At 37.3% G+C, this 18,734-nt stretch overlaps 1 protein-coding gene across 1 annotated transcript; it reads right to left on the reverse strand.

Annotated features, from left to right (window-relative positions):
- Positions 1–391: 391 nt before the first annotated feature.
- LOC145050156 (uncharacterized) lies at positions 392–871 on the reverse strand. The gene has a single exon (XM_078998447.1). The coding sequence runs from the start codon at positions 869–871 to the stop codon at positions 392–394; it is 480 nt and encodes a 159-aa protein (XP_078854573.1).
- Positions 872–18,734: the final 17,863 nt, after the last annotated feature.

Below are 18,734 nucleotides of genomic sequence, written 5' to 3' on the forward strand. Positions count from 1 at the left end.
TAAATTTTCAACTCCTTGAATATAATATTAGGTGTCGTGTTGGTAAGTTACCATCTTTATCTAAAATTAATATATTTAATCCATCTTTACTTTTAACTCTCGACAATGCAACATATAATTGCCCATGAGTGAATATTGATTGTCTAAAAAACAATCACACCTTTGATAGTGATTGTCCTTAACTTTTATTTATTGTCATTGCAAAACATACAGCCAGTGAAAATTGTCATCTTTGAAATATGAAAGGAATCCTTTTATCGGAAGACGTCAAAAACATTATTGGAATAAACGTAGGGTTTTTAATACTACTTCTAGATATTATCTCAATTTCTATAACACGTTTACCCAATGCAATAACCCGTAGCCTCGTGCAATTGTATAATCCGCATTTCTAATCAATATACCTTAGTAACAAAACCGGAACACCGAATTTTAATACTAACTTATAAATTGGCATACCTGAAGGTCTGAGACCGTTTAGAACATCAGGAGAGTATAAAGTTTCATCAACTTCATCATGAACAAAATCTGCATGAGAAACACTATCCGAACTTAAATACTCATGTGGATCTCCTTGAAATAATTTTAACAAACTCTCATTAATCTCTTGAATGACTTCATTATTCGGTGAAAAGATTTCTCTTTCTTGAAAACAAATCAGATTCTTGGTATTTTCAATAATAGAAGGATAGACAAATCCAATTGATGAACCAATAGGATCAAATGAATCAACAATGAGAAAATCAGTGGGAATATCAATAATTGTCTCGCCATCATTCAAACCACCAACTTTTCCTTCTCCTATATCCAAAATCCATTTTGCAAAAGTCGTCGTTTCTTGAATATCAAATGTGAGAACACTTAACCTCATGTTTTTTTTTTTTTTTTTTTTTTTTTTTTTTTATAATGTTAAGACTTTGCAACTTGACTAAATATAAGAGAAACTTAAAGAAGTATTCACAATGTCTTGCATGCTTCCATTAGGACCAATTGGTAGAATTTGTCTAAAATCGCCTCCAAAGACAATTGTTTTCCTCTAAACGGCAATTTTGAGTTGCTATGAAAATCACAACTCAGTATATCTTTCAAAGAATGATCCAACGCTTCAAATGCATGCTTATGAATCATAGGTGTCTTGTCCCATATAATCAATGATGTTTTTTTTACCAATTCGGCTACATCACTATTTGGTGCAAAAGAACAAAAGGAATCATCGGTAAGATTTAGAGGAATTATAAAGCGTGAGTGTGCTTTTTTTTACCTCCGGTTAGTAGCAATGAAGCAATATCACTTGAAGCAACATTTAAAACAATATCACATTTAGATCTTATAGATGCAGATAAAGTCTTCCAAAGAAAAGTTTTATCAATACCTTCATAGCTATAAAACAAAAGGCACCTACTTTTTTCTGCTTAACAATAGTCATGATTTCATCAAAAACTGATCGTTGTTCAATTGTTAATGAATCAAGTAGTTGATGAGATTCTTTTTTGTAGATTGTTCATATCAAAATCTAGCTCCCCAGTATCAAACGGTTGTTTGAAGAACATATCGAATCATGATCAGGATAAGGCATCCCAACAAAATCTTTGAGGCTTGAACTGTTTTGGAGTAAAAAAATTTCAATCTCATATATCATCAGGTTTTTAAGCTGATCATCATTAAGAGATAAACTTGTACAATTGCAAAGTTAATTATTAAAAGATAAATATACACAAATATCACGTAATAAAAAAATGTGTATAAAAAACTTTAAAATATTTATAAAAACATCAAATTTTGAAATAATAATATAATTAGCATTTGAAAAATATATAAGTAATGTATAAAATGTAAGGAATAGCAAAATTAATAATACCTGAAAACTTTAATCTCATTCGTTGATTATAGACAATTCCATCGGATAAGTATTGCCAAGTATTTTCCCAAACATAACACGTTTTAGACAAACTATTAGACTTTAGCATAGTTGTAAATAGAAACCGTAAATAATAACCTGATCCTGAATGACTTGCTTCCTCGATGGCATCAATATATTCTCTATTATCTTCTAAAAGTCCAAGAGCATAACATGCATCTCTACAAGTAGGACATACTTGTATATTAACCGTGCAAATATCTGCAAATGATTTTTATATCTTTGACTTTATTTAAAAGAATTCTCAAAAAATATGCTTCACCGAGATTAGGTGAAACTATGTGAATCCTCCCAATAGAAACCCCTTTTTGTTCTTGGCTCCCAATAACGATCTTCTTGTTTCCATACAAATTTTGTAGGAAACTCAACATAAGAAAGTTTTCATGCATCGTCATGGTGTTCATTACAGCTCATCCAAGATAAGAACATCGAAGAAGAAACAGATTGTTTGTTGAGGACATCTTCAATATCATTGTTAGAATAAACATAGTAGATCGATAGAATCTAAACATGTGTATGAATCAAAGCCAAAAACACAATGATCGAAAATGTGCTGAATGATTAAAAACCACTGCCTTAAAAGAGCTCGATAAATAACTTCTATTATAAAGGCAGTTTAGGGTAAGTACAATCGATACTAATCATGGTGCATGCATGCACTATAAATAGTCTAACCCTAGCACATTAAAAACTGGGTGGACAGGCCCAACAATTGCAAAAGATGGACTATAACAATACAATACAATATTGACATAACACAAAATAACCCAACAATCTCCCTTTTGTGTTAATAAGGAAGGTAGATCTTCATTGTTGTTGGATCTTCTAAACTACAAAAACTTTCGGCATTATTCCCAGCAAGGTCTTACGAACCTGGATGTACCAGTTAATCATATCCAAGAAACATTTCTTGTCCCCAGCACTGTTCGCTTTGCATTGACCAATGAACTCCAAAATGTATTGCAGACAAGAGGTGGAGTATATATGCTTGTCAGATAGGTAGAAGCAAACTTTTTGAAAATTAGCATCAAACCTTTCTTTTATTTGGAAAGCCAAACACCAACCATCTTGTCGTATTCTCCCCAACTTCATTTTTTGAAATATTCTGGAGCTTCCTTAGGCAACACTATTGGCTTATTTCAAAGGACTGCTGCGATCTCCACATCCATCTTACCGACTTCCTGGATATACGAGACCAACATCCTTTTGAGATGTGCAACGATTGGTTCAAATCTCTTTTCATCCTTCAACAGGAGATGAAACAGAGAAATCCAATCTTGCGGGTTCAAGCATGGCAAATTAGCAAGAGTAAACTCGAACACTGAACTCGTAGCTCCTTTTGAAACTTTGAAACCAACATTCACAAAGCTTTCGGTTTCAATAGGGCCTAAAACCTTCACAACTGTTATCTTATTCGAGCTCCAAGTTTCGTACTGAGGCTTCATATGCTTCAGATAGAATGAAAAGAGCATCTATTCAGCACCATTATCAGTAGGAGGAATGTTCACAACTTTGTCAAAACACCGAAACTAAAAGGCCTTCGGAGTAATCGGTTGATCAAACTACAAGTCCAGACTGTTCTCCAATTCGAAAGACACAACCAGCTCTAACCAATACACGTTTGGATTATCAATTGCTTCATTCAATATACACTACAAAAGTCCACAAAGGAAATAAAAGCTTCTAAGTCTCCAAAGTGACTTAAGCTTCTCGAACAGCTTTCTCTTGTTCTTCAGCTTACCTAACAATGCGATGATTTTCGTCAATTTCTACACGACGAATCTTCCTTCTTAATTTCTCATTTTCATATTCTTCTTCCTCATCACTGTCATCAATCAATTTTTCTTTTCCTCTCGAACTCAAAGCTACATTATCCTTCGATTCGTTTAACTTTGGATTTTGTTCTTGATCATCACCACCACCAGTTTCTCTTACAACATCAAAAGTTCTCGTAGGTTCTCCCCTTGTTTTGGAATAGAAGATTATGAAACACCTTGAATTCTGTCTAACATGAAGAATATACGCTTCAATTTCTCTGCTAGATGTTGACGAACAGACTGTGAGGAAAGAGTTACGAGTCTCGATCAGACTGTGCAAATCGGCATTCACATCAGCAATGTAACTTTGGATAACAACTTTCTCGGATTGCAGTTCAGCAATCTGGGAATTCGCATGCGTTAACTTTACTGAGAGAACCTTCACCCTATCAGTTTTAACAGTGAGCTCATCCATTCTCTTGTTCTCATGAGCCAACTCAGCCTGAAGTTTTTCAATTTTGGAGGAGATGAATGCTTGGAACTCAGAATTTTCAGTTTGAATCTCAGAGCGAACCTTTGTAAGAGCCGCCTTTTTAGTTTGGAGAGTAGAAACAAGGTTTTTGATGGCTGTGTTCGCAGAGGTTGTGTTGCGTTCGAATGAAGTGCGGAAGTCCTCCATAAAGTTTTAAATATCAGAAAATAGTTTCTCGGTTTTTTCAGTCGTCTCCTTGCAAGCGTTTTCAGATTCAGCAACTGTTTTGTTTGTGAGAGTGAGATTGGCAACATGCTCCTTAGTAAGTGTTTTAAGGAAGGCTTTGACAGAGGCCTGGGAGTGTTCACTAATGGAAGAGGCTTCGGTGGACTCAAGTAAAGAATCCAACTTGGTATTTAGGGCTTTGAACTGCACTGTTGTCATTGGAGCATCATCTTCGTCACTTTCTTGTTGAACACGGAATGGGCTGTAGGAAAAATCTTCAAAAACATCCCGATCATCACCGAATATTGTATCCGGATCATCTTGGCGTAAAGGTGAGATGGGAGTAGTATCAACACTAGAAGAGAAACCAAAATTCCTTGCCCCCGTATCAAATATGTTGACAGTGACTGGTGGTGTACTAGTGGTCGTAGTTCTTATGGCAGTTGAGTCCGTGAATAATGGAGTAGTATGAGCAGTGGAGATCTGTGGCTGTGAAACTCCAACAGATACAGGTGGACATGGAGCGATTGTGATAGAAGTTGTAGTAGCAGTTGGAGAAGTGGAGTAGAATCCTGGAAAAAATCGTCTGTTATGGGAACAGAAGTGGGCACTGAAAAAATTACTGCATGATTGGTAGTGGATGGCTCCGAAACCATCAGTTGCGAAGTTGCAGTAGTGTCAATAGTTGTGTGCTGGACTTGCTCTTGTGTACGAATGTCGGAGATGGTATTAGACTGTGAATCCTCTTCATCACTTGGTGTAGGCGTCCTAGGCTTACGAGAGATTCGCTTGACTTTCTTCTTTGTAGTTTGAACATGTTCGGAGGGTCCAACCTTTGCTTTTCGCTTACCCCTTTCTTAGGCTTGTTAGCCTCTTCTAAAACTTGTCGCATTGCAGCGGTTAAAGGGCGAGCACCCGAAGCCGGTTGCCTGCGATACGCAGTGATAACTGTACTACTGGCTGGAACGTTTCGAAGCATCGGTTCTGGAATAGATCCAGTGAAGGTAAACTGCGAACTATCTGACAGAATAATGTTTGAAGTGTGGAAAATGGGAATGATAGCAATAATAGAACCCTCTATCACCAGAATATGGAGGCGATTAATTGCCCTCTAAACATCAATTTCCCAAAAACGAGCACACAAAATCTCGTTGTGCCTTGTAACAAAAAGAGTGCTCTGAACAAGTTGAGTCCAAAGTACTGACCCATAATCCAAATTTACCCCAGAATAGAGACCATACATAATCGTAAGAAAGAGCTTACTTGCGTAATCTGATCCAGTTACCCTCTCTGAGAACCTCTTGAAGATTAGGGTAAATAGCCTATTCCACACAGGAGGAAGGTTGGGTTTCTTGAACTTGGAGACGACAGCAAGATACTCCCTGTAACCCATTTGGTAAAACATATCCAGGATAGCAGAATTGGAGATGGTTTCTAGATCAATCAAATCCCTATCAGAAGGAAACCTCATCAAGCGACTGAAACTAGACTTGGTGATGGATGTTTGTCGCTTACCCAACTTAAACATAATAGTTGCAACACTCTCTTTGTTGGGATTATAGTGTTGCGTCTTGGGCTCGGTTGTTAGTCCAGTTTTGTCATCATTTGGGCCTGTCCAACCGTGTGTTTTATTTTAGGGTTTAATATATAAGTTGCATGCATGCAATCTTATCATTAACGCTTTTGATTATTACTCTCATTAATTGCATTGTAAAACCCTAGCTCACCTCTACAGCGAAAGTTCTTTATCGAGCTCTGCTGAGGTGTGACGATATTGGAATTATTAAGCTTTATTTTGACTCAAATTTTGTTTGCATTGTTTGATTATTTGTTTTTCATTAACCTGTTGAAGATCTAATCGATCTAAAGAGTTTTTCAACTCATCAATTGGTATCAGAGCAGGAGACTGTGTAATCTATACGCATCTCTTATGTTGAAGAAGGTTTTAGAGTTTTTCCGCTAATATTGATCTCTGTTAGAAATCATCATCTTGTTATTGATGTTGTTCTTAGATTTCGATTTTACCCTAACTTTGTTTAAAAGTCTGATCTTGAACAGGTTTTTCATAATATCATCATGTCACATGACGATTGCAACACAAACCCAATTAATATTTCCAACAGCATTGGATCCACAACTAGAATTCCCATTCTTTATACTCAGGATTACGAAGTATGGACGCATCACTTTGAATACTATGTGATCGGTTCCGAAGATAATGGGTATTTGATCTGGGAAGCGATTACCGTTGGTCCGTTCACTCACTCTGGCACAAAAAGAACCATAAAGACTCAGAAGGAGTAAAACCAACTTATGGTTGATGTTAAAGATGTTCCTCAAGATGAGAAGGATAAGTTTGCATGCAATATTAAAGCGCTTAGAATGATCAGGTTTGCCTTACAGTCTGACACCTTTCGGTTGGTTAGCTCATGCACGACGGCAAAAGTGGTTTGGGACAGACTGAAAGAGTTGTATTCTACAGATGAGGATCTTGAGCATTCGATTCAGACTCTGTTGCTTTCAGAGTTTGGAGACTTCAAGCAGAAACCTGAAGAGAAGCTTATTCAAGCCTTTGATCGCTTTAATCATCTTCTTAGCAAAATCTTAAAGCATGGCATAGAGAGGAAAGTTATTGAATAAAAGGTCACATTCATGAATGGCCTAAGATCTGAATGGATGGTTGTAGTATTTATAGTAAAGGCCCATGAACAATTCAAGGCTTATTCTTTGGCGAATCTAGTAGGGATACTGAATTCACATGAAGGTGTTGTGACTAAAGAAATGAATGTAGTTTCAAGCATGGTTTCCTTGGCTCTAACTTCCAAAGGAAAGAGTACAATTAAGGAGGAAGAAGATTTAGTTTTGTTTGAATTTGATTTGACCAATGAAGAATATGAATTGATGGTGTCAAACCCAAAGAAGTTCATTCGCAGAAAGTTTCCCACCAATAAGAACCAAAACTGGCAAGGAAACTACAGTTCCAAAAAAGCAAAGGAGGAACTGAAGATCACTCACCAACAAGAAGAACCGAAGAAAGAGAGAAAGATGTCAAGTGACTCAGGATTCATTTGTCACTTTTTTGGAGGCAAAAACCATTTTTCCAAAGACTGTATGTTAAGAAAGATGAGAGAGAAGAATGAAAGTGAAGATGATGAAGCATACCACCTGCGAAAGCTGGAAGAGATCAAGAAGAAGAAAGTTGCCGCAAATAACACTAATAATGTTCTTATTGTGCAGGAAAATGTTGCAAATGACGAGTTTGGTGGTGTTAAATTTTTGTTCACTGACTCAGAGGACGAAGAAGTGAGAAAACCTACACATGTTAAGGCTTTCATGGCAAAAGAAGATGAGCATGTTGCTGAAGGAAAATGCTTGATGGTGACAGCTGGAGTGTCATAGATGAGGGGTTACACCACCGATGGGGGTCGAGAAGAAGCGAAGGAACGAGAAGGCAGGTGCTTTGCTACCAATCGTATTGGAGAGCAGATCAATGAGTGTGATCAATTGATCAAGAACGTACACTCTATTCTCGAATCTTTAAAAATCCCTATCATAAACTATGAAAAAGAATTGAACGGTTTAAAATCTAAATTTTCTAGTTTAAGTGGTAGTTTAACCCAAAATTGCCTCACAAATTCTAACCTAACTGATCAACTCAGCAGGGTGTCTTTGAAGAGTGAGGAGAGGCGAATATGGATTGAGCAAAAGGAGAAAGAGATAATTAGAATTAAGGATGAGACAATTTATTTGCAAAGGGATAACTTGAAGCTTTTAAAACAGAGAAACGTTTTTTCTTCAATTGTTAAACGTTTATATTCCAATATTACTCAGTTGCATCTAGATTGTCAAATAGGAAGGAAAATCCACAGAATGATTCTTCCCTTCTTTGAATTAAAGGAGGACAAAATTGATGCTGATGTTTATGATTGTGAACTTGTTGTCTCGTCTGATGAAGTTTCTCCTGGCTATAGAATTGGTCTTGACAAAATTGAATCTTTTATCCAGTTCAAAGACCATAAGGACATGCTTAAGAATTTATTGGATGAAAATGATAAATTAAAGATTAGAACCGAAACTATACAGAAATTTGACTCTTTGAATGCCAAGTTGAGTTCAGAAACAAAATTTAATATTGAAAATACTTCTGAATTTGACGAGGATGATGATATGAGTGAAATATCTGTAGAAGATGAGGTGGATTGTTCTGAATTTGTCAAGAGCGAACCCGAACCTACCAAAAATCTTATTTCTGAAAATTCTGTTGAGTTCGCTTGTTTGTCCCAAAACAAGTCCAAAGTCATGAAAGAAAAAGTTGTAGTGTATCAGAAGGTTCAAACCATGCCAAATCAAGTCTATACATCTACCGACGTTACACATAAGCAAACAGCCGAACTCACAACATTAGTCGATGAAGATAATGTTGGAGGATTTGATGATTTTTTTTGTCAGCACCAATAGACAATGCTGATGAAACAATCAGTCTTTCTGAGAGAAATTCATGGAGGGTTAAAGGCAGATATGTGGCAGAACCACTCAACAAGCCTACACGTTTTGATGTGCCATCAACCAGTGGTACCAAAAAGATTCCAAGTGAATTAGTTAAGGTGACAAGGGAAACCTCCTCGTTGAAGAGCGAAAGTCATAAAGAAAGATCAAAACCGAAGGTAAACATCCATAAAACTCCAAAACAGGTGTCTGAAAAGAAAAATCAACGTAACAGGAGGTACAAGAAGAATCTCACTGAAAGGGAAGAGTTTTGGAAGTCCCAAAACCCAAATTATGTTCGATCAGACAAGAGTTCAAATGCTAAGGATAACAGAGTGTCAATGAATCAATCTACTTCTTATGCTCAATGCTATTCATGTAGCCAAACAAACCAAAAAGGAAATTTTGGTCCCCGAAATAGAAGCGAAAGAAACTGAAAAAGTGGCCGGTTTCGGTCCTTAACCCAACAACCGAAAGGGTAGTTTCGGCTCCTTATCCTCAAGCGAAAGGACCTGAAAGCAATGTTTTGCTTCTAAAACACACTCCTCTCACTCAAGGCACAATTCTAAAGAAGATGTGATGGGAAAAGGGAAGATCGTCTCAGGAGACGAAAAGAAGATGAATACTGACCTAGGGAAACAAAACCAAAAAGTTAGAAAACAATAAACCTAAGGCCGAAGCGTCAAAAGAAAATAAAATCAAGGTTTTTACAATCAAACGAAAAGATTAAACAACCCTAATAAAACAAACTTACTTGGTTGATTTATCTATTGTAATACCCTGTTCTGAAAAAGGCTCACAAGGACCCAAGAAAATTTGGGTTCCTAAATCTGCTTAAATTTTTGCAGGTTATGCGTGACGAGCAGTTTGACAACGAATGGTACATTGATAGTGGCTGCTCACGTCACATGACAGGGAGAAAGGAAGAGCTTCGGGAGTTTCGAGCTCTTAAGGATGGTGGATGTGTTAAGTATGGCAATAACTCATTTGGCACAATAAAAGGCTATGGAATGATCACAAATGGAGAATTCTCGATCAGAAAAGTAGCATATGTAGAGGGCTTACAACACAATCTCATCAGTGTTTCACAATTGGTAGTGGCAACAGGACTGAAGGTTTCGTTCGATGATGAAGGATCTGAAATAGTAGAGAAGAAATCCAAAACTATTCTGTTAAAATCCAAAAGAAAATGTGAAATGTACCCACTAAACCTGAATCCCATTCGAGGAAATCCAGCTGTGTGTCTGCTAACGAAAGCACACTCTGACGAAAGTTCGTTATGGCACCGAAGGCTCTTGCATCTCAACTTCAAAGACATCAACAAGCTAGTTATTGGAGATCATGTACGAGGACTTCCAATACTCAAGTTTGATAAAGAACATCTGTGTGCTGCATGTGAAATGGGAAAGCAAAGCAGAAAAAGTCATCCAACCCGTGTCAACACAAAGATCATCGAACCACTTGAGCTTCTGCATATTGATTTATGTGGACCTTCGGTTATTGAATGCATTGGTGGTAACAAATATATACTAGTAATTGTAGATGATTTTTCTCGTTTCACCTGGGTGTTCTTTCTTAAACAGAAATTAGAGGCTACACCAAAGCTTAAGGTTTTTGTCAAGCAAATAGAGCTTCAACTGCGTAAGCTGGTTCGAAATATTCGAATTGACAATGGGATGGAGTTCAAGAATAATGAATTTGAAGACTTTCTTGTTGAAAAAGGAGTATCTCACAACTTTTTTGCTCCCTACACTCCATAACAAAATGGTGTCGTTGAAAGGCGAAACCGCTCGTTGTGTGAAGTAGCCCAAACCATGCTCAGTTTCGCCTCGTTACCTTTATATTTATGGGCTGATGCTATTGTTGCTGCTTGCTACACTCAGAACAGATCTCTTCTCAACAAGCATTTTTCTATTACTCCATATGAGATCTTGAACAATCGTAAACCAAATATCAAGTTCTTCCATGTGTTCGGTTCTAGATGCTTTATTTTCAATTCAAAGGAGCATCGAAACAAGTTTGATGTCAAAGTTGATGAAGGATTTTTTTTTCTTGGCTACTCATTAAACTCCAAGGCATATAGGGTTCTGAACAAGCATTCCACGAAAATTGAAGAAACCTATTATGTCACCTTCGATGACAACTACATCAAGAAGCTTCAAACAACCGAAGGTTCAATGGAGGAAATCTTTCCAACGTCTAGTCAAGTCACCGTTTCCATTTCGAATCTATTTGAGCAATACATGTCATTATTTGATGAACCAGAGTAAGCCATTCACTCTAAAGCAAAGGCAACTGACAATAAGATTGATACCTTGAAGCGAATCATTGATGACGCAACGAAGGATATGGAAAAAGAACAACCGGGGTCTACCGAACAACCTAGTCAAAGAGAACCTCCAAAAGAAAGTTCTACATTTCAGGGGGAGGGTTCATCTTCATCATATGACCCTGAATTACCATTCCAGGGGGAGAACCCATCAACCAACATATCAACCGAACGTCCAATTGAGGGGGAGAATTCAATGCCTGAAGCCGAAACCGTCTCATCATTTGAGGGGGAGACTGAAAATACAAATGATGATGATACTCAGTCAGATTTTAAAGAAGAAGTAAATGCTGAGTTGGATCCCTCCTATGATCCAAATTACCCTCCTCTCACCAAATGGACAAAAGATCATCCAAAAACCCAAATCATTGGTGATTCATCAGAAAGAGTTCTTACTCGGTCTCAACTGAAAGCGAAGCAAACTGCATTATTCTCTCAAGTGGAATTTTACATGTTTAATTTGTTTGTCTCCAAAATTGAACCAAATACTATCAACACTATACTCAATCATTCTGATTAGGTACAGGCAATGCAAGACGAACTCAACGAGTTTGAGCGAAACAAGGTATGGAGACCGATTCCTACAACAAAGGATGCATCTGTAGCTCGTCTGGAATGGGTATTTCGAAACAAAATGGACAAAGAAGGGAATGTAATTCATAACAAAGCAAGACTGGTTGTGAAGGGATACTATCAAGAAGAAGGAATAGACTACGAAGAGACCTTCGCTCCAGTAGCCAGGTTAGAATCAGTGAGAATCTTTCTGCCCTACGCTGCTCACAAGAACTTTGAAGTATATCAAATGGACGTCAAGTGTGCATTTCTAAATGGAGAATTAGAAGAAACAGTGTATGTAGAGCAACCTCTAGGTTTTGTGAACGAGAAGTATCCAGATGATTGCTACATTCTGGACAAGGCGGTTTATGGTCTGAAGCAAGCACAAAGAGCATGGTATGAAACATTAACTCGATTTCTAAAAATGTCAAAGTTTAAACAAGGCTCGGTTGACCCAACCTTCTTTTGTAAGAAAAAGGGTGACCACCTTATGATTGTTCAAATTTATGTCGATATCATCTTCGGTTCCACGAATCCTGGCTTAACAGCAAAATTCAGAAAGTTGATGGAGACTAAATTTGAAATGAGCTTAATGGTTCCAATTGACTTCTTCCTTGGATTAAATATTAGACAGGGACCCGAAGGCATTTTTATTAATCAAGAGGCTTACATGAAGACCTTGCTTGCTAAGTTTGGAATGATGGGAGACTCAACGGTGAAGGTTCCTATGGTGTTTAGCATGAAGTTAATACCTTCTCTGGACAAACCGACTGCTGACATGACCCTCTATCGTCAAATGATAGGGTCCTTGATGTATCTAACAACAAGTCCACTAGACATAATGTTTTCTGTTTGTTATTGTGCCAGGTTTCAAGCTAATCCTTGAGAACCTCACCTATTGGTTGTGAAGAATATCTTTCGTTATTTAAATCGAATCTCTTCTTTCGTTCTATGGTACCAAGCAAAATCAGGTTTCTTTGTTCAGGATTTCTCTGGTGCTGATCTAGGAGGATTTGGATTGGACCGGAAGAGCACTACTGTAGGATGCTAGTTCCTTGATGGCAAACTTGTCAGCTTGCAATCGAAGAAACAAACCTGTATGTCTCTTTCTACAGCCAAAGCAGAATATATAGCTGCAACATCATGTACATCACAAGTCATTTGGATACAAAGTCAACTTCGAGACTATGGCCTGAACATGAAGAAAATTCCATTATATTGTGACTCTGAAAGTGCAATACGGATATATCACAAACTAGTGCAACACTCCAAAACGAAACACATAGCACTGAGGTATCATTTTATTAAGGATCACGTGGAAGACGATAATGTCGAAATACATTTTGTAAGAACCACTGATCAATTAGCTGACATCTTTACAAAAGCCTTGCATGAAGCAAGTTTTAATAAAATCTTACAAGGCTTAGGAATGATGGAAGTTGAATCTGTACTGAAAACGCTTTCACCTCATTAGAAGTTGGAAGCGAAATAGAGCGAATGCTCGGTCTATTTCGGGTCTTGATTTTTCGGGAACCGAACGCTCGGTCCTTTTCGCCTCATATATAATGGTGACTTTTCGATTGTACCCTTTGTACACTTTATTTATTTTATATATTTTTTTTCTTACTTTTCATAAAATCCAAAAATACTTTATTTACTGTTTTTTTAATATTTTTTTTATTATTCACAAACTCCAAAAATATTTTATTTTCTGTTCTCTTTGTTTTCTATTTATTCTTTTCAGAAAATTCCAAAACTTCAAAAATATTTTTTCTTTTCTGTTTCAATTCTTGTTTGTTTCTTTTCTTAAGCTTGACGATCACAGGAGCAATAATGATTGGAGCTAAAATGGGTATACCACTTCTATCTTTGTACTAGTTAAGTGTCCCTAGGAGCATGTTGTTGTATGTAGATTGAAGCCTCCAAGACTGTGAGTGAAGCCTTAATTATTTTGAAAGAACATAATTTGTGGTTTGAGCTAGGCATCATTTTGATTAGATAATTGTGTCATTTGCAGTGTTTATGTGTTGTTATGTAATATGTGCGGCCGCACACATGTGTTTGGCTGCACTCTCTTGTGCTGGTAGGAGGGGTACTATTTATAGCAACTGAGTTGTGTCAGTCTGTACTTTTGGCCAGGTGTCAGAACTCTGCAGCAGTTGTACTTTTCTCAAGATGTACTTGACATTTACTGAATATAGATGTGTGCATGCTTGATTTAACTTCTTCTTCATCTCAATCTCAATCTAATTGCAATTAACTTCATTGATTACTAAATTGGATCCTTAGTTTTGGGACTTACAATTGGTATCAGAGCCAATTTGGTATCACTTGAAGTTATTTTTTGTGAGAGTGCAAAATTTCATTATTTTTAAGAATTTTGATCGAAGAACTGTTGAAGGTTTGCTGTTAAAATGAGTGTGCAGTGGAGCGTGTCTAATTAAGTGTGTGTTGGTATTGTGTTTGCTGCTGACTGAGTGTGTGCTGTTACTGTATTTGCTGGAATTTTCTTGTTTGCTGCCAAGAGTGTGTGTGCGGTTAAAGTGACTGATGGTTAAAAGTTTGTGCTGTGTGCGGTCAAGGTGTTATAATTGTGTGCGGTTAAAGCCGGTGCTGTTGAGTTCCGTGTACGGTTAACTTGGTGTGTGCGGCTCAGTTCAGTGTGCGGTCAGATTGGTGTGTGCGGCTCAGTTCAGTGTGCGGTCAGATTGGTGTGTGCGGCTCAAATCGGTGTGCGACTGGATTAGTGTGTGCGGTTAAGGAGTGTGTGTTTAAGAGTATTAGTGTGCGGTTTGAAATTACTCAAATGGAATCTCAAAACATGACTGCTCATCAAGATTTGGATGCAATTATGGGAACAACTACTCGTATTCCTAGATTGCTATCAGCTGAAGGATTTCCTGAATGGAAATATCGAATTGAAAAATACATCAAAATGAAGGATTTCAAAATTTGGAGAAGCATTTTAAGAGGACCAATTTGGATTACTTCTACTTTAGAAGATGGAACGGTAATTGACAAACAGATTGAAAACTACACTGATGATGATTTTGAACGAGTTGAAGAACAAGAAAAGGCTCTTGCCACACTGACTATGGCGTTGTCTCCTGAAATTGCACAAGGATTTTGTGAGTATACATCAGCAAAAGCATTGTGGGAAGTACTCATAGAAGTTTATGAAGGAAATGAAGACATGAAGCAAATTCGACAAGACATGCTCCGACAAAAATTCAACATGTTCAACCATGTATTGGGAGAAACATTGGAAAATCAATTGCAAAGATTTATCACACTAACCACTGAAATGAGCTCCGCAGGTGTGATGGTTACCAGATCTGAAATCAACAAGAAGTTACTAAATTCTCTTCCAAAATCATGGGACATGAATGTCTCGGTGATTAAAAAGACAAAAGACCTGAACCGTTTAAGCTTGTCTGAAACAATGGCAATCATCAAAGCTTGCGATCTTGATGATAAACAAAGAGAAATCAATCATGTCAATTCGTACTCTACAGCCAATCTTGGACTTCAAAATAACAACATCGCTTTTTCAAGCTTCACCACTCTTCAAAATACTCAATTCCAAGTTCCTCAAGTTCAACCTCATACAGTCAATCAAAACATACCATACATCATACCTAACATGCAACAAACTCAAATCCCTCAAACTATATCTCAAGTTGGATCTAGTGTTTTTCCCTCCACAGATCTTTCAATTCAATCTCATGGAATTGGTTCCCAAAGTTCAGTTACAAAAGAAAATGAGGAAAATATGGCTTTAGCTACTGGGTTGGTGAACTGCTACAATGCCTTTGTTGCTGGAGAACTCTCTCCACAACTTTCATTCACTGATCTTGATCAAATGCATCCTGAAGATGTGGAAGAAATGGATATTACTTGGCAAATGGCAATGGCAGTATTCAGGGCTAAACAATTCTCAAAAAAGACTGGAAAGAATAATTGGGGTGTAAATTCAGATAAAAAGATGGGTTTTAGCAAAGGAAAGTTACGTTGTTATAATTGTCATGAACCAGGACATTTTGCAAGGGAATGTCCAAAACCAAATCAGCGAGAAAACTCCGAAAGAACCATGGTGCCAGTAACTTACGTTCACAGCAACAACAGAGGATCATCTTCAAACAATCAGTCTGCAAACATGGCAATGGTAGCTCAATCGTTCAACTGGGAAGATCAAGTTCAAGCCCTAAACATTTTCAGAACCAGAAAAGGAAAATCTTGCTCAAGTTAAGGATGAAAGTAAAGAAATGGAAGCAGATCCAGAGGAGGAGATGATGAATTTGCAGTTTGCATTCATGGTTCAGACCACTCCTGAACCAGTCAAATCTAAGGTTAGTGAATTCGGTTGTTCTCAATCTTGTATTAAAACTGTTAAGTTTTTGAGAGATCAAATTGAGATAATCAAAAGAGAGAACGAGGACTTGAAATATGAGGGATATACTATTAGAAAAAATCAAAAGCCCTTAAAAACTCAATTAGAAAATAAAACAAAAGATTTTAAAAAATTGCAAGAGGATTACAGCAACAAATGCGAGAACTATGATCATCTCAAAAGAAAGCTTGCTGCTGTAACCTTGGAACTTGACACATTGAAAAATCGTTTTGAAAAAGCTGAATTTAATTTCAAAAAGTATGATGGGTCAAGTGAAAAGATTGCAAAATTAATCGAAGGTCAATCACACTGGAGAGATATCACTCATGGAAATCAAATAAAATTCAGATTAGGTTTTGAGAGTGTCCCTCCTCCCTTTAATCATTATTACACTGCTATTCCTCTGTCTCAAGAAGAAATTGATAGAGAACCTTGCATGGTGTACGGAAAGTCAGCTTCTGAGCAGGAAATACAGTCTAGTTATGAGACTTTGCATACTAACGTTTTTACTTCAAGTGCAGATATATCAATAGTTCAGGGGGAGCATGCTGCTGAATTTTTGAGTCAAATAATGTTGTGATTGAGTCTGGTGTTAATTACAGTAATGAGTCTGTGTCAAAATCAAACACAAACGTTTTTGTGTTGGGTGGTATTTTATTTCAGTCTGACAATGTTCTTTCTAATAATGTTGTTTCTGATCAAACTGCTAAACCTGATCTACATGTCTCTACTTCTAACACATCTGTTACTAAATTCTATGATGAATCTTGCAAGTGTAAATGTGTTAAAAATGAAAAAGCAAAGAATAACATTGTCAAAAGTAGTGTCAAAGTTACTAATAACAAACAAATTTGTTTTAACTGTGGCACTGCTGGACACATTGCAAGAAATTGTATGAACCGGATGTTTGTATCTCATACAACAAAAAGGAGGGAGAATGAATTTCGGGGACAATCTTTGACTAGAAAAATTCCCAAAATTCATTCTAGAAATGGAGATTTGAATACAACATTCAACAAAAAATTCGAAAGATTTCAAAAGAATAAACAGGTTTTTCACAAAAATAACAGAAGTTTGCCAAAATCAACTCAGGCCAAGCCTAAGTCGAATTTGTCAAAGCAAACTAACAAATTTTTGAAACCTAACTTTCAGTGGATTCCAAAAACTTTTTCAGATCAATCTCCATTACTCTCCAATTCAAAAGAAAAGAGAGAATCAAATGAAAAACTTGTAAAAGGAAAGAGTCAACCCAGGATTGTGATAACCTGGGTTCCCAAAACTAAATAATTCCATTCATCGTCCAGGGACAGTTGCGGAGGAATGTTGCCAGACCTTGGTATGTCGACAGCGGCTGCTCCCGGCGCATGACTGGAGATATATCCCAATTGCACGACATTCAAACTTTTAATGGGGGATATGTTTCTTTTGCGGGCGGAGAGGGTGGAAAAATTACTCAAAGAGGAACTGTGTCAAATGGAGTGTTGAATTGTGAGAATGTTAACTTTGCTCCGGAACTGAAGCACAACTTGCTGAGTGTATCCCAGATATGCGACAAGGGCTACTCTACTCATTTCACAGATAAGGAATGTCTGATCTTAAAACCTGACATTGTTATCCCTGAAGATTGGATTCTTCTAAGATCTAAGCGGGATGGAAATGCCTACATTATAGACATGAATAGCAACTTCCCTGACAATGTCACGTGTCTCTTCTCCAAAGCTTCTGAACAAAATGCGATGTTATGGCATCGTCGTCTCGGTCATGCGAATGCAAAGAACCTGAATCCGCTTGCGAAGAACGAATTGGTCCGTGGGCTACCCATCAAAGATTTCATTACTTTTGACAAATGTGTTTCATGCGCTCAGGGAAAACATCATCTAAAACCACACTTTCCAAAGCAGATAAACTCCATAAGTCAAGTGCTCGAGTTATTGCATATGGATTTATTTGGTCCGGTTAATGTTTTGAGTATCAATCGCAACTCTTTTTGCCTTGTTGTGATAGATGATTACTCTCGTTTCACTTGGGTTTTCTTTCTGTCTAACAAAGCTGAAATTCCTAACCTTATCAAAAGATTCATTGTGATGATCGAAAATCAGACTAACAATCGAGTGAAAGCGCTGCGTACCGATAATGGAACAGAGTTCAAGAACGCTGTTCTTGATCATTTTTGCGCTGAGAAAGGGATTGTACATCAATTCAGTTCTGTTCGAACATCTCAACAAAACGGGGTTGCCGAACGTCGGAATCGAACTCTAAAAGATGCCGCAAGGACGATGCTCTGTGATTCCAAGCTTCCTGTATTTTTCTGGGCAGAGGCGATTAACACCGCGTGTTATGTTCAAAATCGTGTGCTAATCAATAAAGCCAGAATGAAGACACCGTATGAGATTTTATTTGGACACAAGCCATCTATCAGTAATTTCCGGGTATTTGGCTGCCCTTGCACCCTTCTCCACTTGGAATCCAATCCCAAATTCAATGCCAAAGCCGATGACTGTTACTTTGTTGGATATGCTGCTTGAACTACGTACAGGGTTTACAATAAGAAGACTAAACAGATTGTAGAATCCTTTGATGTTCGTTGGCTTGAGGAAAATGAG

The sequence above is a fragment of the Lactuca serriola genome, chromosome 5, assembly GCF_051521515.1.
Source record: "Lactuca serriola cultivar US96UC23 chromosome 5, Lser_US96UC23_V15, whole genome shotgun sequence".
Classification (NCBI taxonomy): Eukaryota; Viridiplantae; Streptophyta; class Magnoliopsida; order Asterales; family Asteraceae; genus Lactuca; species Lactuca serriola.